Source organism: Penicillium griseofulvum (assembly GCF_001561935.1).
Source record: "Penicillium griseofulvum strain PG3 chromosome Unknown contig_80, whole genome shotgun sequence".
Classification (NCBI taxonomy): Eukaryota; Fungi; Ascomycota; class Eurotiomycetes; order Eurotiales; family Aspergillaceae; genus Penicillium; species Penicillium griseofulvum.
The window spans coordinates 4,929,461-4,954,211 of record NW_024467471.1 but is presented as its reverse complement, the minus strand read 5'-3'; the positions used below and the strand labels follow the sequence as shown (position 1 = coordinate 4,954,211).

The 24,751-nt window shown below is 48.5% G+C and overlaps 7 protein-coding genes across 7 annotated transcripts; 3 read left to right on the top strand and 4 right to left on the bottom strand.

Annotated features, from left to right (window-relative positions):
• Window positions 1–4,318: 4,318 nt before the first annotated feature.
• Window positions 4,319–6,869, bottom strand: fcpA (protein-serine/threonine phosphatase; the record flags this gene model as incomplete). Its single annotated transcript, XM_040790479.1, has 3 exons — window positions 4,319–6,422; window positions 6,482–6,568; window positions 6,622–6,869. The coding sequence occupies 3 exons, from the start codon at window positions 6,867–6,869 to the stop codon at window positions 4,319–4,321; spliced, it is 2,439 nt and encodes an 812-aa protein (XP_040647432.1).
• Window positions 6,870–7,960: 1,091 nt separating this feature from the next.
• PGRI_027650 (pepsin-like aspartic protease) lies at window positions 7,961–9,316 on the bottom strand (the record flags this gene model as incomplete). Its single annotated transcript, XM_040790478.1, has 4 exons — window positions 7,961–8,249; window positions 8,303–8,957; window positions 9,012–9,162; window positions 9,212–9,316. 4 exons carry the CDS (start codon window positions 9,314–9,316, stop codon window positions 7,961–7,963), a joined length of 1,200 nt encoding a protein of 399 aa, XP_040647431.1.
• A 2,028-nt stretch (window positions 9,317–11,344) lies between these two features.
• PGRI_027640 (bZIP transcription factor) lies at window positions 11,345–12,654 on the top strand (the record flags this gene model as incomplete). Its single annotated transcript, XM_040790477.1, has 3 exons — window positions 11,345–11,428; window positions 11,484–12,483; window positions 12,548–12,654. 3 exons carry the CDS (start codon window positions 11,345–11,347, stop codon window positions 12,652–12,654), a joined length of 1,191 nt encoding a protein of 396 aa, XP_040647430.1.
• Window positions 12,655–12,917: 263 nt separating this feature from the next.
• Window positions 12,918–13,912, bottom strand: PGRI_027630 (TPMT family; the record flags this gene model as incomplete). Its single annotated transcript, XM_040790476.1, has 2 exons — window positions 12,918–13,277; window positions 13,439–13,912. 2 exons carry the CDS (start codon window positions 13,910–13,912, stop codon window positions 12,918–12,920), a joined length of 834 nt encoding a protein of 277 aa, XP_040647429.1.
• A 2,062-nt stretch (window positions 13,913–15,974) lies between these two features.
• Window positions 15,975–17,261, top strand: PGRI_027620 (Monooxygenase, FAD-binding; the record flags this gene model as incomplete). Its single annotated transcript, XM_040790475.1, has 1 exon — window positions 15,975–17,261. The coding sequence occupies one exon, from the start codon at window positions 15,975–15,977 to the stop codon at window positions 17,259–17,261; it is 1,287 nt and encodes a 428-aa protein (XP_040647428.1).
• Window positions 17,262–17,758: 497 nt separating this feature from the next.
• Window positions 17,759–19,314, bottom strand: rpt3 (proteasome regulatory particle base subunit RPT3; the record flags this gene model as incomplete). The annotated part of the gene is made up of 6 exons (XM_040790474.1): window positions 17,759–17,777; window positions 17,834–18,497; window positions 18,551–18,837; window positions 18,899–18,997; window positions 19,061–19,102; window positions 19,157–19,314. 6 exons carry the CDS (start codon window positions 19,312–19,314, stop codon window positions 17,759–17,761), a joined length of 1,269 nt encoding a protein of 422 aa, XP_040647427.1.
• Window positions 19,315–21,684: 2,370 nt separating this feature from the next.
• PGRI_027600 (putative ARID/BRIGHT domain protein (SWI1)) lies at window positions 21,685–24,597 on the top strand (the record flags this gene model as incomplete). The annotated part of the gene is made up of 1 exon (XM_040790473.1): window positions 21,685–24,597. One exon carries the CDS (start codon window positions 21,685–21,687, stop codon window positions 24,595–24,597), a length of 2,913 nt encoding a protein of 970 aa, XP_040647426.1.
• Between the last annotated feature and the right edge of the window lie 154 nt (window positions 24,598–24,751).

Here is a 24,751-nt window from a genome sequence, read left to right as displayed (position 1 = left end):
CTCTCGCTGAAAGGCATCATGGGAGATATTTTCGGTTCGTCTTGCTTCACTGAGGCCGTCTCGAACACATCGTATATATTCGAGTTCACTTTCCATTACAGAAAGTTTGGCGTCAAGAAAATCCGACGCTGTTGATTCAGCGGAGAGCTCGCATAGCCGTGATGATGCACTCATATACTGTTTCTTCCTAGTCTCTAGTGCTGACCGGCGCGCAGGCGCCATTAGCGATGAAATCCTCTCTGGAACGGGCAGTTCGGTAGGCATTATGTAGGTTGATATGCCGGTATGACGTAAGTGATGAAACTGGATGAGAATGGTGATGGGCTGACAGAAGGCTGAGAATACAGAAGGTTGAGAATAGAGAAGGTTGACGAAGGACAGATGCAAACCTTGAAAGTATAGATGAAGCAACTAAGCCTAATACGGATGCGAACCAGAACCTTATTTCGAACCTTGAGAGAGATGAAGAGAGATCTTGGAGAATCTATGAAGATATAGAGTATTTATACCTATGTAGATCTATTAAATGTCTTTTCAGTGGTCTTTCCAGTGGTCTTTCCAGTGGTCTTTCCAGTGGTCTTTCCAGTGGTCTTTCTAGTGGTCTTTCTAGTGGTCTTTCTAGTGGTCTTTCTAGTGGTCTTTCTAGTGGTCTTCTCAGATATCATTCTGTTTAGATGTGCTAATTTTATAAGTCGAGGGCGAAAAAAGGCAGAAAAAGGCTTAATTTGTGAGATGGACTTTTCTATATATAACTAACGGACAGGCACCATCATCTTATGGAAAAGCCTTGAGGAACTGGAATTGGTCCCAGCACTTATCTTCTTTTCCACGGTCCTCCTCCCTGATTGTGGCCACGGCGTAAAATCGAACGCAGGCTGCAAGACCCATCTGGCAAATAACGCGGGTCAGCGCTAGGTTGACAAACTGGCCGCTGTCAGAGTGGATTACTATAACCATCTTTACAAGCAGAAGGTCTGCTGCCAGATCAAAGGAATAGCGATTGGGGAGAGACAGCACAGGAGAACAAGAATATCGGATTGGATTGAACAGCAAGGGATGTAGAAGAGATGGAATTCTCTCCAGAATTGCGGGAAGGTTGACTGGGCATTTTGTGGGCTGATATACCGGTATGATACAAGTGATCAAGCTAGATGAAGAAAGGAGACTGATAGAGGGTTGAGGAGCGACGCAACTTTGGAACTAAAGTCAAAGTAGATTCATGATGAAGCAACTAAGCTTCATCTAGATTGAGGTCCCGCTCCTAGCGAAAGATATATTGGAGCATAACCTTCACCTGGCTTTGGCCGAGTGGTAGGATAGCACATGATCCAATGTATCAGCCACCGGGGCGTCTTAGTCCTGCGATTGAAGGGGAGAAACTCAGGGTACATTTTCTCGTCATATTCCATCAAATGCGCGATCACAGTACTTCGTATCTTCGTATGGGGTGACTTTGGCGGCAGGCGGAGGCAATGAACGAGATTGCTCGCTCGGCCTGGGGGCGACAATTGACCGAAACGACATTCTAGCGTAATAGAGTGAACAGAGTAGGAGGATCTGCAGCACATCCTAGACAGACCAATCTCGCTGCGATTTCACGTTCAGCAGGTTGCGAACGATAGAGATAATGTGTATCGTGGGAAGGATCGGTTCGAACTCAGAACCTTATCTGATACGTTCTTTCCTCCCTTCGAACAACTTATGGTGTTGTTGGTCAGTGAGAAAGATGAAGAACGATCCATATTGGAGAATATATGAAGAACATTGGATATATAATATTTATACTCCACTTATAGATCGTATATCTTTATAGAATCCGATACAAGAACAGTCGGCCGTATAACCTTGGAAACGGTCCTGTGATATCTTTTCGGTGGTCTTTTCGATGGTCTTTTCAGTGATCTTTTCAGATATCATTGTTTAGATGCCTCGTCGGTTTTATAAGTAGACCGCAGCCCGAGCCGTACACCAAGGATGCCCAAGCTCCGATATCGAGGTCACCAATCCGCGAGGCAAAGACCCTGCCACTGCAACTCCAAGGCAGCGGGAGATGATAGAGGTCCAATTGCAAAACAATATGATGAGTTGGACAGTCATCACAATCGCCAACTTCATGACCTAGCAGCCATGGGCCGCGATACTCGTCTCTTCGAATTGCCTGCAGGGTCTGAGGAGCTAAGAGTCTTTGGAACAACTGAGACTTCAAGGGTCAAGAATGATGATGGCAGGATCCACCAGATCTTGAAGACTTATAGAAAGTATGTCAAGCAAACCAAAAGGCAAGCGCTCTCTGCCACTAACATAAATAGGGTGCCACGAAAATTACCCATCGTTTCAAAATCAAAGACACCCGGGGCTTTGCGGCCCAGGTTAAGTTATGGGAAGAGCCTCATGGCACAGTCATGGTAGCCCGCGGCGTCTATCTCAACTAAATTGCAACGGACGCAATCCACTGTTGATGCCTCCGGCCAACATTCTAGCATCTTCCCTATTCCACTTTGATGAGGCAGCCCCGGGGCCCAACCGTCCTTCCGGAGATGTTAAGTGACATCTGTGCTCCCTTTGAGTACTTCCTTTCTAGCAGTATCTCTGGTACGCTGTTTCGATGAAGGGGCTGGTGACATAGCATCCTCCAGGGCCGAATTAGAGCCTATGACCACATATAAGAGGCCTAATGTCCTTTCAGGAGTTTCAGTATGCTTGGCCATCTCAGGTATCATGTGCCAGTTTTATAAATCGATAAGAGAAAGAAAAAGGCAGAAATGGCCTTTTCTATATTTGATACATCCATGTATGATAAACTAATTATCTCGTGATGTACGGTGTAGTTTTAGGCAAAAAGCGGCAGGTGAAAGGGAGAAGTGAGGAAATCAACATAGAAAGACACTAAATCCCCTGCCACCTCAATTTCCTAAATCTTCCCCTCCCTGCCTCTTGTTTTTTGTCTTTGTTTTTTTTTTCTTACTTTCTACATACGCTCTTTACTCTGTACCTGTTGGGATTTACATTTTTATTCAATTCATGCACAATTGTAAATATCCACGTCGCACGACAAAATCCCAGGGCAGCGAGGGCGCCCAATGCGCTGTCCCAATCACGCTTCACCAACAACCATAGGATTCTACACTCTTCAAACTTGACTCACGATCTGGCCATTCCCAATTTCATCCCAAGCCTTGCCAAAAAAAAAAAAAACATAGGGCCTCCAAGCTTGCGTCGGGTATACAAGAACTACCAGTATAAAGCATACCCACTCCGTCGCAATCGAGCCACAACCAAACCGAATCTAAACTCCAAACCCTCCCAAATCCCCTCCAATGGCAGTTCGCAAGCGCGAAGTGCGCCGTCGTTACCACTGGCCGGAACTCCAACTCAACATATGGATTATGGTCGTGTTATCATGCTCCGCGACATGTCTAGGAATCTTCGGCTGGTTCATGGCTGTACAATCACAAATGCATCTTGGGACGCCATGGTAGGTTATATCTATGGGTTATATATTCTCATAACCCACATTCTTCACCCACATTCTTTGGCTTGTACAAGGATATGACTAACGGTAACCAGGCTCTTCCCTTACATGGTTGTCAGCAGCGCTCTAGGCGTGTGTTTTATATTCCTCATTCTGGTCCTTGCGTCGCGACATTTCCTCTTGCCGGGGATTATTATCATCGGCAGCTTTATTCTCCTCGTGCTATGGCTGACGGGTCTGATTGAGACTTCGCTTCAGTTGTATGGAGTTGTCGGGAATGTGAATGATAATTGCCAGATCTATGTGGTGAATAATAAGTCTTGGGGAAATAATATTAATACTTTGGCTTGGTTGACGCAGAGTACTATTTGTGAGTTTGATTTCTATCTTTTGATACCTTGACTGGTTGACTGACTTTTATAGGCAATTGCTGGAAAACTGCCTTTGCGCTTGAACTTGTTAATACTATTTTCTATCTTTGGATGATGATTATGTCGTGGCAGGTTAATCGGGATGTTTATGATTGATTTTTTGATACCACTTTTTGCATATCTGGCGTTGAAAGCGAAGCATTGGATTATTTATGTGTTTTCTGTATTTATACGTTATTTCAATCTAAGCAGAGATCTTAGTGCGGACTCCTACGTAGTTCATGTAGTATCACTGGATTGTACAATAACGATTCTCAGATACACACAAATTGAGAACTACAGAACACCAGACACGATAGTGCAAAGAATCAAATGGACCTGATAAACGCCGTCGCTGTGCCAAGAGCGCATTGCAACCGCACACACACATACAATGAGAACATGAAAAAGAAAGCACAAGAATAAATGGAGTGCTTTATCCATTCTCAGCTGCAGCTTCTGCCTCTGCTTGAGAGTCATAACCTCCACCCTCAAATGCAGCTAGCATTTCCCGTTCCAGCTCATCGTCATCGTCATCTGGATCAGGGTAGTCGGCCTTTGGACCGGTTGTTCCTGCTGTATCGGAGTCAGACACACCTTCCACAACTGGAGTCTTTGAGTCTGGGGAAATCTGGTCACTACCAGAGGCAGGAGCAGAGGTGATTTCTCGCAACTTGGTGTTGCGCTCGTAGGAGCGTTTGATTCGTTGGGAGAGCCGGGAGCCTTGTTTGTCATGGTCCTCTCCATCATCATCTCCCGACTCTTCATCAGTGCCACTTTCGGTCTCTTCATTGCGTTTACGCTTCTTGCCTCCTGCGGGTTCATCTAATAACGACTCGGTGTCACTTTCGCTTTCGTCGTCGCTACCCAGGAAGTCCTTCAGTTCATCATGCACAGCAGCTTGCTCGTCGGCATCATACCCGACCGGCGATGTCTCGTCCAGACCGGATGACTTGAAGATGTCTTCGGCGTCGTCTTCTTGTGTCCATTGGGACCCTGTCATATCTTCGTCTGTGGATGATAGCAAGGACGTCTCAAGTTCGAGTTCACTTGGGGTCAGGGGGTCGCCTCGGTCGTCTGGGTGAAGCGGGAGGAGATAGGGTTCTTCGTCCAAATGTCTCCACTGAACCAACGAGTCGACAAGCCATTGCGTCGTCACGATCTTGATGTTAGGGTAGCGAGTGGCTTCTCTCACCTTCGCGGTGCGGTTGCGGCCAGCCACGAGATGAGTTGTGCGGGCATTTACCCGTGACGAGATCGTCACACCAAAGCTCTTCGCCCATAGGGAGATGTCTGCATTTTGGAAGTCTATGCCCAGAGGAAGGACACCTGAAAATACCAAAACCACCCCTCCGAGGATACGGCGTTTGATCCGCGGCATGATATCCTTGACATCGGGGACCAATTTGAGGTCCACGTCTTTATCTTTCGAGTGAACCTTCTCACCCCTGAGAGCTGCAACGCGACCGCCAAGAGCTTGAGTGCGCCTCTTGTCATATTCGTCATAGAATTGAAGATGTACTTGTTCGAGTCGGTCTTGCAGTTGGTAGAGTTCTTGATCGTGATCCTCGAGTAGGTGATGGCGATGTTTCGCATGTTCCTGGGTTTCTTCAACGCCAGACGATGGATCACTGGTTTCGTCGTTATTATCCTCTGCCTCCAATTCCTTTTGCTTCTGCAGCAGAGGTCGGTCCTCCACCTGATGCAATATTGTCTCTTCTTGTGCATCGGCCTGTTCCTGGAGGAGTCTTGGGCTATCTCCACCCATGGTCACTAGCTGTTCTAATGCTGAGATCTCGGTGCCCCCTTGCATTTTACCATTCACATGATGTTCTTTGGTTTTCTCTGGTGCCTTGGCTTCGATTTGAGGCTTATTCGCTCCAATGTCTTCCTTCTTTGGGAGGAAACTTGAATTGATGTCGCCAATTCCGACGAAGAAGTCATAAGGTGAGACTTTAATAAGATTGGGACTCCACCGCCAGATATCACCACGATCATCAATGATTACCACCATCTTTGTGTCCACTGGGAACAGCCGTTGCAGGTCCTTGACCGTTAAACTTCCGCTCTCGTCACGACTAAGAATTCGGTCTCCAAAGAGTTTGCGAGTGGGGTCAATGATATCAACAATATGTTGGGCATAAGCACGAGTACCCATGGTGTAGATGTGCAACTCATAAATCTCAGCCACATTTTGCAAGAATTCCTCCAGTCCTGGTCGCAGCTTGATGTAGTACCAGCATCCACGCATCCCAGGCCCGTCGTCAATCAATTGAAATTCTCGCACATCGCGCACAGATTCGTGGTTTGGATTTTGCTTGTCTTCTCTCCATTCTCGCACTGTCGGATCAACAGTGGCATGGATGATAGTTTGATCAAGATCCACCACAAGGGTCAAACGCCTCGATGCAAGTAGCCGGCGCTTCGCATCTTCTTCAACTCGGGTCGCTTCCCGTGCGCTGACCGTAAGTGTGAGGTTATCATGAGCCATAGAGATAGGAGCGCGCATGGAATCGGTGATTTCGGTGTTGTAGGTAGATCTATTCACGAGACAGACAGTTAGAAAGGCTCATTTCCAGATGAGAAACTTAATCCATACTCAGTCATGTCCTTCCCGCACTCGGCGCAAAGTCCTCCAAACTGGATCTCGTGCGCGCAAGGCTCATCGATCTCAACAACATTGACCCTAGCAAATTAGACAACATTCGACAGTAAAAATACAAGGCTCGATATTCTCACGGTTCATCAATGACATCTCCCTTTTGGATTTCCCATTTAACAATCTCCCCATCAACCGTCGATTCAAATCTAGTCGGGTACCGACGCTTCACCTCGACGATGTTCCCCAGTCCATCACCCTCGGGGACGGTAGTCTCATAGACATACCAAAACAAAGCCTCATCCCTCTCAACCGTGTCGCCGGGCTGTTTTAGCAACGACGTCACGGTAATCGGGTAATGTAGGCTGGCAGGCAGACGGAGAAGCATGGTTGCTCTTCGTTCGCCCCCAGGCGATGAAATGCACTAATGCTCAGTTCCTGTCCTGGCGTTCTCGCAAAGTGTACTCTATGCCCTTGATTTGTTGACAGCGCGCGTCAATGACGTGTGGGTCGAATGCAGTGATCGCGTGCGATTCCGGCTACGAAGCCATCACACGCAACGCGTGTAGAACTGGATGATTTCGGGTTTCGATGGTAGGATTTCAGCCTGTGACTCAGTGGTCAAAGGTAAATCGGAGGAATAAGTAGGTGTGAAGGGTGGTTTAGGCAGCGCAATGAGAATCGCCACTACAAGGCGCGAATGGGAAAAGAAATCCGTGCGCCTAGCACGATCTGGCGCGGGGATAAGAGGCAGGTCACACACTAGATGAAGAAATTTGCTTGGGTGTGAGAGGACGGAGAAGGTTGAAAGAGGAATGTTGGCTGCGATCAAAGAAAATGGAAGCTCATTGAAGTTGTGCGGGGACTCACTCGATCTGGGTTGAGAGCTACTTCCGCTTATGTCATACCGGTACTTGGAAACAGGTATTTCCTCCTACTGATTTAGGTTAGATATACTTTAGTTCAAGTATCTTATTTTGTCTGAATGGTCTGATATAATGGCTTGATCAAATACCTTTTTTTATTTTTGTGTCTAGTCTAGGTAGTATTTTCCACATGCTTTCTCTGATTGTATTAGAAACTTGACTGTGGATTGATAGGTACATGCAGCTTAACCAGCATAAGCTCCAGCCAATTGCCATTCAAGTCCTTACTGGGAATTTGCTGATCTAGCTCTACTATGTCCACTACTCAGGTATGAGTTAGATAGGGAAGTATCTTTCAAATAAAAAGGTCAAATGTAATAAGTAGATCTTGACCAATAAAAATATCAATTCGCAGTACCAATGAACGGCAGACCTCATGATGCCAGCAAAACAAAACAAAAAAGCCCCGAACAACTACTAGCAATAGGCGAATGAAGTGTGCTATGAAACCATACGTAAAACCCAGAAGCCACATGTATATACGAAGCAATCTCCCGGCGTCACCTGGTTCTTTGATATTCAAAGCTCACTGGCCCATCGAGCATTAGGGCATTTATTTGGCCTTGGCCAGGCCCACGGCGTTGTTACCGACATCATAGACACTGTACCAGCGACGCAGGAAGGCATCACCCAAAATAGCCAGGGGACCCACGGGCTCAGGGAAGTCCATGCCCATGAAGCTACTAATGCATGAGCCCTGGACCTCCAGAGTGTAGTCGTAGGGGCCAATGGTGAACTTGTGGCCGCCAAGGGTGAAGGTGAGGTCAGGCAACGAGTCGCGCTTGTTGCACTCGACACTGTACTGACCAGTGAAGCCCTTAGTGGCACCGATCTCCTTGTTCCTGTGGAGTGAGTCAGCAGATAGGCTACGAAAACAAGGGGAAATTCAACTTACAGAAGCTCGGCCATGGTTGAGGGCAGGGCAATGAGAGAGGTACCAGTGTCCAGAATGACACCGGTGTTCTCAAGCTCAGCGACGTTGTCACCAAGGGCAATGGAGTTGAGCTCGACCTCCCAGTACGCCTTACGACGGAGAGGGATCTTGATCAGCTCGCCAGTGTAGTGGTTCTTGTCAATACCACCAAAGGTCGCCTCGGAGTTGTCACCATCCTTGTTGGCATCACCAAGGTAGAAGGCAAACACGGGCTCATCGACGAGCTTCTGGTTGATCATGTGATAGAAGGGGGGGACCATCTTGTTCACGGAGATGGTATCATAGCCGAGGCCGAGAATACCATCAAAGCGACCGAAGGCAAAAGCCAGACCAGGCTCATTGGTAGCTTCCGCGAAGTCCTGTCCCTTGATTTTGATGTCACCAATCTGGAGAGTGTCTCTAGACACGAAGCCACTCAGGCTGCCAGATCCATAGCGAATCTCAAACTCGGTGCCATTCTTCTCGTAGGTGCTCGAGGAAGACGAGTCATACTTGGTGTGAAGGAAGCAGGCGATAGAGCTGCACTGCGAAGAGGGGACCCACAAGTTGGAGCTACCAGTGTCAAGGACAACCTTGAAGGTCTGGGGAGGGGTTCCAATTGAGATCTCAGAGAAGTCTGGAAAGGTCAGCGTCATCTCTCATTTCCCAACATTCTAGGGCGTTATCATACACTGAGCATTCAGGAAGTTATCAACCAGAACGTCATGGCCACTAGCAGGATTCAGGGAAGTGTCGTGGAACAGGTCCTGGTGCTTCTCAGGACGAATACCCATGTACTTCTGGCCCAAGTTGTGAACATGAGCATCGATGTTGTGTGTGTTCTATCTGAGATTAGCTGGAATATTCTTAGGGTAATATCGATAAACATACCAGTTGCTCGGCTAGAGGGACCTTGTTGAGCTTGAGCTTGTGAACCTCGGCGGTAGCACTGCCCAACAGCGCCGAAGCTGTTAGGAGAGTGAGTGACTTCATCATTTAAGATGAGAAAAGAAAGTTGTTTAGATGTTTGATAGAAGAGAATGACTTGCGTGTAAGAGGGAGGGAGAGGAGATAAGGGCAGATGGGAGATGGGGGAGTGGAGGCTGGAGAGACGATGACGGAAGCGGGAGGGTCACACTAACCCCTTTGAGCGATGGGCCTCATGACATGGAGTCTCAGGCACCAGCCCCGGGGGAATTTCACTACGTATACAAATATTTCTTGTTTCTTGAACCATTTACTGGATTACTCTGGCTCCGTACTATTTTTCCTACAAGATCGGACCTAAACAGGGGAAGCCGCTTTGGCCTGGTGCCTGGGCGTGGTTAGCGCCATTGACGGAATGGTCGGACTGGTCAGAAAACACCCTTCTCGTGTACCTGGCAGCTCCAGAATTGCTCATGTGGCTAAAGATTACGCTACATTATGCTATTGTTCTACAGGAAGGTATCATGTCCTGCTGTGATACGCCAGAAAGTTCTAGGTGTACGGAGTATCGTAGGCTCTAAAGCATGTGCGTCTGTATGTTGTAGTCCATCTCGCCCAGAGATTGGAACTGTCCAACCAAATACTCCATTCAGTGCCTTTCAAGGGAGCGCACGCCCTTCAAATGCTCTTTTTACGAACAAATAACGGTAGGGCGGGTGATCGGCTATAGTATCGATTATCGCAGCAAGGAGACTCGGGAAATAAGCAAATATCACTTGTTTTGATACATCACGTAAACTGGCAGTTCGGACTCTTCAACAAAGGAGATTCAACAGCCTAGTAAGAGGCTCAATGGATGTCTTTTGGGGATGGCTTCACCCCATTTTTCCAACCTCGCCGCGATATCTTTAGCGACACATGGGTTCTAAGATGATCCTGAATGTGAATCTCTGTATTTGCTTTATCGCAACCCATTCTCCTGCAGTCCGCTGATACCAAAGTTTCACCTAGAGGACTCTAATAGTCGGATTACTAGTCGGGATACTAATCAACCTTTGCAACAATTATTATGGCCTCTAACCCGGGGCTGGTCCTCAACTACCCCCGGTATGGGCTCTTCTGGTGTTCCTATCCGTTGGAGCACTTGCTAAATTCAAACTTCGCGTCGCTATCCAAAGCCAAAAAAATGCCCTGATTGTCCTGGTTGTAGGCACTACCCCGGTGACGGGCTGCATGCGCACTACAGCTAGATATACTAAGGTCATCCCAGGGCTCGAATATAATCTTGGACTAAGTGAGGGAAGCCCGTTCCGGTTGCAGATGATAACCTGGTCTCTGGGACTAAATCTCCATTGCTAGTATGGCTTTTCTCGAATTATTCTGATCTGCAATTATAGTAAGTGGACCGACTAATGGTAATTGTATTACGCGGGTTCTAAGCCTCAACCTTGGATTCTAGGTATAGCCTTTTTTCCATGTTATATGCGTGATTATCCCGTTGATACAAGTAATTATCATGCCAGGCTTTATAATCTATTGTATGCTTTTTATAAACTGCTGTGGCTGTATATATATATTGTGACATCCACCCGTGGACGTTATCTGGTTTCTATACGTACAGGTGTGGCAAACCAGCCATAGGTCTAGTTAGAATGGCCCTAGAAGCGTCATTTTCCAGTGTCTACAGTCGATAGCGAAACCAGCTTCCTCCTTCAAGATGGCCTCTATTTCTTGGGCGCCACTGCCAAGGCACTAGAGTGAATATTCACGCCGGCCCGCGGTGAAGAATACCAGCACGAACGCCGGCTGACCCCTGCGAGTCTGGTCGGAAGACCCCTGTCAAGCGGCTTTGCCTTCAATGGATGTTGCATGAACAGTGACAAACGAGCCGTCCGTACAGTAAACTCCTTGGAGCCGCTTAGCAAAAACTTTGGGCGGAGCTCGGGCCAATCCATGGATGAGGTCGTGGCGATCCGATTACTCAACAAGCCCGATCCTGATGAGTAAACTAACGCCGTCACGTCCTTTTCGTGCTCTCAGTTTATCCATTACATCACTGCATGTCTTCAAGATAAAGAAAAGGCCCCATAAACAAAAATGGTCAAAGCAATGACTGACGCGCCCGCGCCTCGCAAGAGAGGCCGGCCAGGAACTGTGGCGGACGATCAGCAAGTCTTAGAGGTGGGTACATCCCGAGCAACTACAGAGCAAGTTAGAACTGACTCAAGGAATCCAGAGACGTCGAAAGCAGCTTCGCGTTGCGCAGCAAGCATATCGCAAGAGAAAAGACACCACGATCGTCAATTTGCAATCTCGCGTACAGGAACTTGAGTCGGGCATCGAAGAGCTCAGTGAGTCGTTCCTTTCTTTCAGTGATCTTCTGTTCGAGGCTGGGATTCTCCAAAATCAGCCTCGTATCACAGTTGCTCTGCAAAAAATTACACAGCAATGCGTGTCGCTTGCCAAAAGTGGCTGCGGCGAGGCCGAACAAGCACCTGCAGCCCCGGCGGACGTATCGCCATCGACATCTCCCAAGCTCAGCGATACACAAGATACAACCTCAAATAACAATCCTCTCACAACAAAACTTGATTCACTACCAATAATTGGTGATGCTTTCCAGTCCTCATCGGACCTCGCGGCTCCATGGCCTGAACTATCACAACTACCCTCCACGCCACCATTCCAAGAACAAACATATCTGCCGTTTGAAATAGTCTTGCCGTCTCCGAACATCCCCTTCTCACCAATCCCTAGCCCTACCATGAATTTCCCACCCATAGTATCGCCCGACAATCTTTCAAAGCAAGGGCGCTGGACACTCTCACACCGTCTGGTCCGACAATGCTGCGAGACTGGATACTATCTATTAACAAACTCATCTGAAGATGATCCAAAGGTCAAAGCAGTCTTCGGCAAACGAATGACCATCGACGATCGCAACCGCTTTATCTCCCAATTCTTAACCGCTATGCACGACGAAATAGGAGATGCGGTCGAGTTGAGGACAACAGTTCTCAAGTCAAGGAGGGGAAACTACTCGCCTGAACAACTCGCTGTTTCCTCTCGAACGTGGAAAATGGTCAATGAATCGGGTGCTGGTGAGTGGATGGATGCGAGCGGTGTGCAAAGGCTGCTACATCAGCGAGGGATTCGTATTCAGGACCCGAGCTCGCCCCTCTCCAGTCCCCGGTTCAATTCCGCTCCGCAGCTCAACGCAGCGAGCTTCGTTAAATGTGAGTAATGCTGAGACCAATGGTTCTTTGTGTCTTCTTGTTCATGCATTTACTGACCTTGTAGATCTTTCCCTCGTCGCTATCTGTCTAGGTCGCGGACCAGCGTTCCGAAAGCGCGATGTTGAGATTGCCATTGGCCTTGCAACTCTTGATGATCCTTGGGCGTCTTAACGTTGTGTGACGTTGTGTGCGAAATACCGTGACTTATGTATAATAAAAATAATTGCATAGATATAATCTCCGCTTACTTTGGATCACGCTGTGGAGTTGAGGAGACCCTTCCAGTGCATATATTCAACTGACATCGGTTTCGCCAGTCCCATGGCCTACGATATGCAGATAAAAGACCTCATTTTCGCTAGACTCCAAAATCACCTATATTTACCATCTAAGTTTTTTTCCTTTTCGGGTCACAGAAATTTCCAGGCACATTTCTAGTCACGTCGACGCCAAATAGAGACTCTGTCATGAATCACCCCATTCTCACCCTTGCCCACAGCGTGCGTGCGCTCTGGCTGCCAGTACGCCACTCTCTCCAGGCCCGTCTTGCTGGGCTCTCGTGACAGGTCCGCATTGACAAGACCCTTATCGTTGTAGGATATCTTCTCACCGGGGTGGCTCAGGTGCTCCATGTAGGCCTCGGAGGGAGAGGCAAATGGAGGGCCGGGGGCCAAGGGGTTCTTATGACGAGGAGATTCCAGACAGATCAGATATCCTGCAGGTGAGGGAGAAAGGAGCTCGGTGTGTCGGAGAGCCCATTTAGGGCGGAGGTCTGGGTTCAGAGCACAGAAAAACTAGATGATTATTAGAAGGGATGACCAGAGAGATGCAGGGGTCGAAAACGACACATCAAAAGTTCAAAGACAGAGTGCAGCATCTTGCAGCCCTGTAGAACGCAGAGTACAAGTGCAGAGAATATGATAGCAATGGAGCCGAAGGAAGTGAGCATACATACCGTGTAATCATAAATGATATCAAACCCGTTTCGAGGTACTCCGATTTCCTTCAACCAGGTATCATCAAAGAAATCCCCTAGGATGAAATTGACCTTCCCCTTCCCAACTTTCTCATCTCGCACGGGGTACCGGCTATGGTTCTCCTTCTCCTCCTTCTTGCACGCATCGACAGCCGTGGCGCTGCACTCCAGGCCATAGGCATCATACCCAAAGCTCGCTAGTAAAAGCACATCGACTCCACGTCCACAGCCCGGCACCAGGGCCTTTCGCCTCTGGCCGTCCTGGGCGATGGGCCCGCCAATGGTGTCTGCTCGTTGCACCAGGGTGTCTTCTAGCGCGGGGTTGGGGAAGCCACGATCCCAGGGTAGAGTATCATTGTCCCAGAGGGAGGCCCAGCCCTCGACATACTTGTCGTCTTGATATTTGGCCCAGTATGCTTGCATATCCTTGGGATTGATGTTGGTAGTCGTCATGGCTGTAGGGTGGTGATGTAGCAGGCAAGTTGGAGGTGCTCTGGCGTGTGAGTAATAAAGTAAAAAATGGGAATATGCAGTACAGAGTGGTCAGAAACAATTGACGATACAGGGAAGTAGATGATATTGCACGGCGCTCTGTTCTACTTATATGTCTTTACGCTGTGATTACCTAGGTGAAATCATTGTGGGTCCATGGATAACCTTAAGCCCCGTGAACCAATAGTCAGTTAGGTGTGGGGTCGAGAGTCAATCAGTCACCTGTTTACTCATCATACCGAGAGCCCTGGAGATCGAGAAAAGTGGAGGTTTGTATTAAATTTATTGTAGCATAGATCAGCTCAACTCGGGCCCGCCGTCCAGGAATTACGCTCTCTATTTCTAGTCACCATTCTCTCATATCAACTTCGATAGTACGCCACCTGGAAATACGAATAAACATTTCGACGCAAAGGTCCAATATCTGATCCGAAGGGAGTAGTAGTTAGTGGCGGTGGCAAAGTAATAATCCGACAGGTTTATAACTTAACTTAGGATCAAAAACATTTCTATAGATAAAAGATATTTAGGTAAAATTACCATTGAGGACAAGTGGGTTTAGTTTTTATGATCGCACTAAATTGATGCTAGTTAGTCGTTCATTCATAACTCGCACTGGAATTGATTAGTCTAACAATCGATCCACGGGGCTAGAGCCTATAAGGTTAGACCCGCCCGAATGCGGCAGGCTATCAAGCCCCGCTAGTCATCACATCTACTCCGTAATGAGTTAGTGAGTTGGTTGACTTAACTAGAGCTAGGGAATGTATAGTAATCGCTCCGACATGCCTGATAATTCAGTAAAGACGGTTGAGTTAAAACTTAACTCATCATGCCGGGAGGTGTTTTAATGTTGAGTAATTTCTAGTTATGCGAAGGATTCTCTTGCTGTATTGCACCGAAGCTATGGGATAGCGTGGAATTGTGATCTGAATATTCTGCGTCAGAAAGCACTATAATAGGTGTGATGCCACCGATTGATGCACCCTCTGCGTGATTATTGTTTTGACACATGAAATACCTAAGGACTTTGACTTATACACTGTATGCCTTGTTGAACGGTTCCACTACGCTCACACCTTTACCATGTCCGCCCTGCCCTCCACCATGGCATCTGCGGCATCAAGTGTTGATGTAGAGTATACAATTGCCGACGACAATCCTTAACCCCCGGATGGCAAGGAAGAGACGGAAGATATCTCGATCTATCGTGCCAGAGCCACATGGCACATGGCCCCCGAATTGTGCCAGATCCAGGACCGAGATGAAGCACTACGGTTCAATTACTGGCTACAACAAGCTGTCAAGTTTAAGGAAATGTATTTTTCCGTACTTGAGATAGCAAGACGTTCTGATGCCTAGCTCTCCCAGGCAATGTTTTTGGATCTACTCCTAGTGCTGACGATCATGTTCAACAATAGCTTGAACTGGCTAAAAATAGAAAATAGAGCTTCTATGTAAATATGTCCTGAAAGGAGCCATTAGGTAAGAGATGGCTAAAGTAGCCCGGAGATTATGAACCCAAATTTTGTATAGTTGAAACAAGTAAACCCGGAACTAACGAACAAGGTTAAATTCAACTTCACGGGTTACAACGCGGCATTTTCGGCATTTTCGGCATTTTCGGGGTCGGGAATTTCGGGGTATCGAATTCAACGTACAGCCCTATCCAACAAGCTCGAAAAGTTCCCCGCTAATTGCAGAGAGCACCGCGGATGCGTACGAATGCCCGTCCTTCCCAGGCATCTGAAATGAGCAGCCCAAAGGCCTTTAGTCCACGAACGCTCGCGGGATTAGCTTTCGTGCAGCTCAGAATACTTGTGCGGCGGGAATTTGCGACAGGGACAATTTACCGAGCCGCAAACCCCGAGTCCGGACTTGAACCACTAACGGGTAGGTAACAGGCAATATCGAGGCAGGCCCATCTGGAATATAAATAAGGGTGGTTGGCAGCGACAGTTCGACTATGCAATCCAGAGTATCTCGTGTTCTCTTTCTTGTACCCTCTATTACCACTTAAGTCATGGCACCGTTGAAAATCCTCATTTGCGGTGGAGGCCTAGCCGGAAATGCTTTGGCCTTCTGGCTCTCGAAGCTCGGTCACGATGTCACCGTTGTCGAACGCTGGCCGAGCTTGCGGGCCACGGGACTGCAGATAGACCTTCGCGGATCCGGCATCAAAGTCTTGAAGCGTATGGGTCTCGAAGAAGCGTTCCGCGCCAGATCAGTTCAAGAGCAAGGCCTTGAATTTGTCAACAGCTCTGGTAAGCAGAAGGCCTACTTTCCTGCGAACAAAACCGGACAAGGATTACAAAGCTTCACCACCGACTATGAAATCATGAGAGGAGATCTGTGTCGGCTCTTCCACGATGCCACGAAGGATCGCGTCAAGTACATCTTCGGCATGACTGTCAAGAGCTTCGAGGAAAACGACGGTTCGATCGAAGTTCTGTTTTCAGATGGCAACAAGGATCACTTTGATCTCCTAGTCGGCGCTGATGGCCAGGGATCCCGCATCCGAAAGCTAATCCTCGGATCCGGTATGCCGGACCCTTTCAATTCTCTCAGTATCTATACAGGCTACTTCACCATCCCTCAGCCTATCCAAAAGGGGGAGCAATACATTTCGACGGTCTACATGGCCCCCGGGAAGCGAATGGTTTTTACCAGAAGACATAATGCACAGAGCATTCAGGCATACCTCCTCTACGTGGGCGATCAGGAAAGGCTGAGCAGTGCGCCGAAAGGCGATGTCAACGAGGAAAAGGCGGCATTGGCCGAGGTATTCCAAGGTGCAGGTTGGCAAACCGACCGAATTCTGAAAGCTCTGGAGACGTCAGACGACTTCTACCTCGAGCGTCTGGGCCTCGTCAAGATGGACGTTTGGTCTCAAGGCCAGGTTGTTCTCGTTGGAGACGCCGCGTATTGTCCGTCAGCAGTCACCGGAATGGGCACTACCTCTAGTCTCGTAGGAGCCTACATACTGGCTGGCGAGATTAGTCGATATTGTGGGCGTGCTGACAAGAATATCGCTGACATGGACGGTACCAAAGACGGTCTTCTGACGGCAATCAAACAATACGAGCAAACTTTCCGGCCGTTCATGAATCAGGTTCAGAAAGGATTATCGAAGGATTCGAACAATTTGGCCAAGGCTCCGTCATCGTCCATAGGTATCGCTATACTGAATTTTTTCCTGGGAATTATCGCCTTCCTAAGGTTGGATGCTTTTGCCAAATTTGCCAGCCGCGAGGAAGTGAGAGGATGGGACCTCCCAGGCTATGAGGAGATGGTACAGGGGCAGGAGTGAAGAACAGGGGTGCAATGTGTCTTATGCGCTGAAGAGCTATAGTGTGGTTCACTAGTACTGTATACAACGAACGTATTATCAATTTGAATGCCTGCTTGCTTGTCTCGACATTTTTCCTACTGTGCGGATAGGTCCTGGGAAAACCACGGTGGGGGCCAGAGTAAAAGAACCGGGGCGGCGATGAGTACAAGATCGAGAGGAGAACGAAAAAGTGAGAGAGGGGGAGGATGAGCAGCGAAGAGAGGTCTTTAATGTCGGCGGCCCTAAAGGGAGGTTGCGTGAGGGCGTATTAGGGTGCTAAACTCAAGGAAAAGCTAACCGCATATAGTAATTCGGGTCCGCCGTTTACATTTACAATCAAAAAGGTTGGACACTGTATAATCAACATATCATCTGAACATTGTGACACATGGCGCCTTCATATTATTGATAATACAACTAGGGAGGGAGACCAAGCTTCCGTCACTCATACCCAGTTTCCTGAGAGACTCGAGCATTTACCGGTAGAAGTCAGGACTGTAAACAACAAGTTAGTGATATAGAAAAGCCAAAAAAGCAAACAAGATACATACCGGTCATCATCCTGTCCAGTCTTGACCTGGACAGCATAAGCATCTTCAAGGTCCGATTGGATAATATTGTAACGGTTCTTGCGGACGGCCCGCAGACCAGCCTCCTGCATGATAGCAGCAATGACGGCACCAGACAACGGGTCGTTGCGCACGATGAGGGCGTCAAGGTCGACCTCGGGGGACAGTGACATCCGTGCCGCAATGGTTGTGAAGATCAATCGGCGCTCACGTCGGTCACGCAGGTTGGGGAACTCAATCTTTCGGTCCAGACGACCAGGACGCAGCAAAGCCGGGTCCAGGGTGTCGGCTCGGTTGGTGGCCATGATGACCTTGACATTGCTGGTTTGTTCGAAACCGTCCATCTGGTTCAGCAACTCCAGCAGGATACGCTGCACTTCACGATCGGCACCAGTCTGGGCATCGAAACGCTTCGTGGCGATCGCGTCGATTTCGTCAATGAAGATGATGGCTGGGGAGTTCTCACGGGCCATGCGAAACACGTCACGGACCATACGAGGTCCCTCTCCTAGGTACTTCTGTACAAACTCTGAACCGTTGACACGGATGAAGCTGGCGGTTGTGCTATTGGCCACGGCTTTCACCAGCATGGTCTTTCCGGTTCCGGGGGGGCCATAGAGCAAGACACCACGGGGAGGGTCAATACCTGCAAATTGTTAGCTGTGTGATTGACCGCAATGAATCTCCATCTCTACCCACCGATTTGCTTGTAGAGTTCGAAATGCGTCAAAGGCAATTCGACGGCCTCCCGAATCTCCTGTTTCTGCATATCCAAGCCACCGACATCTGCATACGTCACGTCGGGCTTCTCGCTCTCACCCAGCATCGCAATAGAGGAGTCAGCCTCGGGAGGAAGAATATCGACAAGGGCATTGGAGTGGCGGTGAAGGGCGACCGATGATGAGGGCTTCAGCTTCTCGCGGTCGAGAGTGGAGAGGATACGGACGACGTAATTAGAACCGGTCGAGCTTTGCACAATTCCGGTGCTAGAGATATGCGTTAGCAAAAGAATCATCTCGCCTAGAGCCCAGACACGGAAAGGCATACTTTTGATCGATAGCCTCCATAAACTGTCCGATGACCAATGGCACACTCTGTATGCGCTTGATCTCTTCTTGTGCCCGAACCAGCTCCCTCTTCAAGCTCCTGTATTGCACATGGTAGTTAGGCACTGATTCAAATCCTTAATTATGGAATCATATTGCATACCTCTGCTCATCTTTGATGTATTCCTCCTGCAGTTGGATATACCTGTGTTCGACGTCAGTACGGATTACTCTATCAAACAAACATGGTCAGACATACTCCAGATGTCTTTGTAGCCTCTTAAGGGTAGCATATTCGTCGTTTCCATCAACACCGGTGCCATCGAGGGAATCCAAGTTGGCAAGGGCGTCAAGCGCACCTGGCTTGGTAAGAGGCGTGACGTTGTTCGCCGGGTTCTCCACGGCAACGTCTCCCATGGTGGATAACTTTGGCTAGCGAGCAAGATAAGAAAGGATGGTATATCTATCAGCTGGAAATGAAAGGAGAAGTGATGTGCTTTGAAGATGGTTGGTGAATGACGCGCTGTGTGAAGGGCTCGGAGTTGAGCCATCTGGAGCTTTCGATGCTATGGGCCCGGAAGCTTATCCATCACGTGATGTTAGCTCGTCCAACAGTTTAGTAAGATTCACTTTCCAGTGTGTTTAGAGCCAAAGATACATTTATATTGTAATTCCTGCTGACTATTTTACATTATGATGTGCATATCATGTTCATCCATTATTCCAAGGCTATAGGTAGTAGAAGATTGTGGCAATAGCCGATACGGGTAACACTACCAAATCAAGCGCCCGCCAACTTGCAATACAATAATCTCCCACAGAATTATGAGACAACTTACACAGAACCTTGGGAAGTCTTGATAGTTCTGATCGCCATTCCCCTGTATCTTGCCTAGACCAAATATACACTAATCATGTCTAGGTGAGTGTATCAATCTAAATATATGGTCAGACGCTAGCGGCTGCTGCGCAATATGTAGCCCTGGAGCCAATGATGAGGACCTCGGGATGATTTGCCTAGGGTATTTGTTTCGTATAGTCGACTATATGTAAGATGATGCACCAAGCACGTTGCCAGTTTGGACAGCTGATCAGGTTCAAGGAGAAGATCATATTGGACCGCCATGCGCAAAGGCTTTTGAAACAGTTACGAGTATCCTTGCCACTAATGTTAGCCATGACCTCTCCGTAGCTCCAAAAGCCTTACAGAAGGGAAATGAAGAAAAGTTGATCCAATCATCCCTAGCGGTGGAGTAGGCCGAGACAACGGTAGGTGGGACAGGCACCAAAGCCGTCATGATTTCCCATGCGGATCGAGTCGGATCCTTGCACGGGGCTCACTAGGAAAGATCAATCCACTCTTTTACCTCGAATTTTTGGTGACTTCGGAGGATTGGGCGCGCATCAACGTGATTATCAGACGCTAGCCCGAGCTTTATATAAGGAGAACCGCCCGCTGGCGTCACGGCTCTAGATCTTTTTTTTTTCTTTTCTCCATATTATTTTTTTCCCCTTCCCCCCAGCTTTTGCTCTGGAATGTCCTCATTTTTCCATGGCAATTTTCTTCTTTGGAATTTATGATTTGTTGGCTAACCTCAGACCTAATCGGGTTGGAGTATATATGATCTAACCTCACTCGGCCACCTAAGCAGACCTTTGGAATGGATCATCATTTAGATGATTTACAAAATCTAAGGGAAAGATGTGGGTTTTATGAGGATTTTCTCTCAGAAAGAGATTTCCTTCATATTTCTTCTATTGAATGGTTCTCATTTATTTCTGTGTGTGGTCTTTCCCATATGCGGGATGAGGCTACCAACAACCCACCTCTCTGAATGAAATAACGAAATGGGAAATCCAAATTCTTTGACACAAGGGGAGAAAAGAGAAAGAAAAGAGAGAAAGAGAAGAACCAAAACCCCCCCTGAAAAGACAAGATATTAAAATGAAACAGAAACAGAAACATTTAACCTCGTAACACAGTGGGTGATTTACCTATGGGAAAAAAAAAGCTCTGACCATAATTTTCCCTCATTCTCTTCTCTCCACTTCCCCTTTCATCCCTAACTGACCGGATCGTGTGAACTGATAGGTACGGCCCATCTTTATATCATTGCTTTGCTTTTTTTTCTTCCCCGGGGTTACCCTATTATTATTTACCTGTATTGATATTATTTGGTTGTGGCCACGCCCCGTCATTTTTTATGCCTTCTGTAACCCCCATTCGTCCTTCTTTTGGGAGCTTCCATTATTATTATCTTGGCTTGAAGATCAAGAGTGACTTTTTATGATTTGCTAACTCTTTAGTCTACAGTCTATCCCCCTTTCCCCCCTTCCCCCCCCCACCCCCATTATCTCTTAACGCCTTCCCTCCCGTCCTTCCCCGTGGTTTGTTGCCTAAGGCTATCACACCACGTGACCTCACTTAGCCAACCTCTGTCCCCCTTCATATCCCCCCATCTGCCAATTCCGGGACCCGGCTTCAGTCATCCGTTTAAAAAAAGCGGAATTTAAGTCACTTCAGCCTTATCGGTATGTACCTCATTCCCTCCCCTAATTAGCCCATAATATATCCAATATTCCTGGTCGCCTTCCCTACCCTTCTCTTCGAAACTGTCGCGGGTCTGCGCGCGACTCCAAACATCTCACCCCCGACGCGTCCATCTGATCTTCCATCATTTGACTAAACCCTATACTTTCTTGATATCTATATGACATCTTTGCAATTTTTTTCAATGTTCACATGCTCACTCGTCCTAGGTAGATGGGTTGGCAAAACCGCTCGACATGAATGCCTGGCTTGCCGACGCCTCGATTCCTGGCCAGGATAATGGCGGCTTCCATCCATCCACTATAGATCCCTCTACTGCTTTCCTTCATGGTTCCCCCACCCCCCAGGATCCATCACAATTCCAGCGCATGTTCAATAATGGCGTACCGCGGAACGCTTCCCCGGGTTTCCACAATCCAAACCAAGTGATTCCATCTAAGCGAGCGCGACCAGAAGATGGCATGCCCATGTCGCCAAGGCCAGCACCGGGCGGCGTGACGGGGTCACGATCCCAAACTCCTCACCAGCCATTCCCAAATTATCAAGGACCGGCCAATGGCAACCCCCAATTTCCGCAACACCCGACGCCATACCAGCATCTTCAGCAAGGAGCTTCTCCGAATGTAACGCAATCGCCCATCATGCAGGATTTTGATCAACAAAGCGCTCGTATGGGAACGGCTTCTCCAAGCCCCTTTTCGCCCGCTGGCCCGCACCCTGGGCCCCATATGTCTCCGTCGCAGTCGGACGGCAGTCGCGTGAATACGCCTCAGAACGCCAATTTTATGCAGGCACAGCAGTTTGGTGGAATGACTTCGGGAGCACCTCAGCCCTCAATGCAGGCGCCGCAGTTCAATGGCATGCAACAAGTACCCCAGGGCTACCATCAGGCTTTAGCGAATCAACAACAGCGCCTGCATGCTATGCAGCAACAGACACGGATGAATTCCAATCCTGCAATGGCTGGACGGCAGTTTCAAGGAGGCATACAACAGGCCAATCCTCAGCAGCCCGGAGGAATGAGACAAATGCCGCCAAACATGCAGTCAAACATGCCGAAACCCAGTAACCCCGAAGGATTCTTGCGCTCATTGCAAAAATTCATGATGAGCCAGAATCTTCCCATGGACCCGAACCCTATTGTCAGCGGTCGTCCGATCAACCTCGTTCAACTCTACGCCACGGTGATGAAGATGGGAGGATCGAAAAAGGTTACTGCAACAAACATGTGGCCAGCAGTTGCACATCAGCTGCAGTTCCCCCAGATGCAATACCCTACAGCCGCCCAGGAGATTCAAGCTCACCACTCAAGGAACTTGGGTCCTTATGAACAAGCTTTCATTAGCTCACAACAAAAGCAAATGACGGACCAGATGCAGCAGCAACAGCAGCCACCGCAGCAGCAGCAAGGCGGAATACCGCGGCAGCCTAGTCAATTCCAGTCTCCTTTGGCAAAGCCTAACCCAGGCTTCGAGCAAGCGCAGGCAATGGCACAGTCCCCCCAGAATAACACGCCGATTCATAATAATGTCCCAGGGAACCCAGCGAATGGATTTGCCACGCCGACACACGCGAGAAGCCAAAGCAGGCCAGCTCAGGGACATCGGCCAAGCATCTCGAGGGCGTCGCAACCACCGGCCCCCCCTACTGAAGCCACTGCCGCACAGTTTGCAGCTCCCTCCCCGCAATCTGGGAAGGGTGTTACGCCTATTCCAGGACAACAGCAGCCAGGACAACAAGAACAAAAGCCAGAGCAGCTAGTAAAACGACCTATTGACGAAACCTTCAAGCCGATGGTTTTGAAAGGAAGTCGTTTCCACGGGCCTATTGCTGTTGATGAGATGTACCAAATTGGCGAAGATATCTCGAGGCTAAAGCCAGACGTACCAGGCTTTGCAGAACTAGGAGTTGTTGATATCCACGCGCTAACAATGGCGCTCAAGTGTGGGATTTACGCCGAGATCCGGGTAGCCTTGGATACCCTCACCACACTTTCTGGTGAACCATCTGTTCAGATATCATTGGAGAATTGTGATGACTTGGTAGAGAGCCTGATCGACTGTGCTGAAGACCAGGTCGACCTTCTAGCCCAGCACACCTTGGAAGAGTCGGATACTATGCATCTACGTTCTTACGACGAAGTCACACGGGACTGCCAGATTGAAAACACATCGCTCGCAAATGTTCCCGAATTTGGAAGTATTGAGTACGAACTAGACCGAGCCGTCGATCGACTCATCTGTATCACCACTATTCTGCGCAATTTCTCGTTCAGCGAGACGAATTTCTTACCTCTTGGTATCCCTCCTGTCGCTCAGCTGTTTTCTGCCGTCTTCCGTTACATGGGAACTCGCAAGATGTTCCTGCGGACGAGCCACAACACGTTAGACTTTATGAAGGATGCAGTGATTTTGCTAAGTAACTTGGCGCATGTTGTGCAAATTCCCGGCAAGGATGAGGCGCTGAATTTGTTGGTCTTCCTGTTGTCATTCTCGCCTGGACCCGAGCCCACATCGCCCTCCGGAAAAGTGATGTTCACTACATTTAATTCTTCGGTTGATCGATACACCCCAGCTGCTGTTGACGGGCTTGCCAAAATGTTGGCTAGGGATGACCCGAACCGAACTTACTTCAAAGCCATCTTTTCTGGCGATGGGTCTGCACTTCCCCAGCCGGAATTGTTAACCCGCGCATTTGGCCTTGCCATCTCCTGCGTCCCTGACAAAAAGCCCATGGCGGTTGTGGATGCACGCAAAGTATTTTTGATGCAAGGTCTTTTGTCAGCCGATGTCCTCACCACATTCGCCGATGGCCCTCTTGCTAAAGCATGGCTTGAGTCAGTCGACGGGTTCGCTGTCCATCTCCTGCGACTTTCCTGCGCACTATGCACAGAGCGCATCCCACAAATCAACATGCGACAAAGGAGTCAGGCCGAAGCCGATGCGTATGCCTTCAGTTCGATTGTCAATCGAGGACTGGGTATTCTACGACGACTCGCCGAAAAATCAAAGCAAGTCGACAACACCCCTCTTAACATCCCATCCGGAATCCTTCCTAGAAAAGAAAGCCTGCTAGGTGCACTGCTCCTCCCCAACATTGACGGTGGTGTTGTTCGCCAGCTTCTCACATATGCTCGGTTGGCGGAGTAAATGATGTATGCGTGAACCTTCCAATGCGCTGGTGACAGTTTGGTTTTGTACCAGTCCCTCTTGGGAGGAATCGGATCTTCTCCTACTTAGCATATACGACAATCTTGATTTTCTCTCATGTCATTTGTACTCATGTCGACTGTCAGTCTTTCTA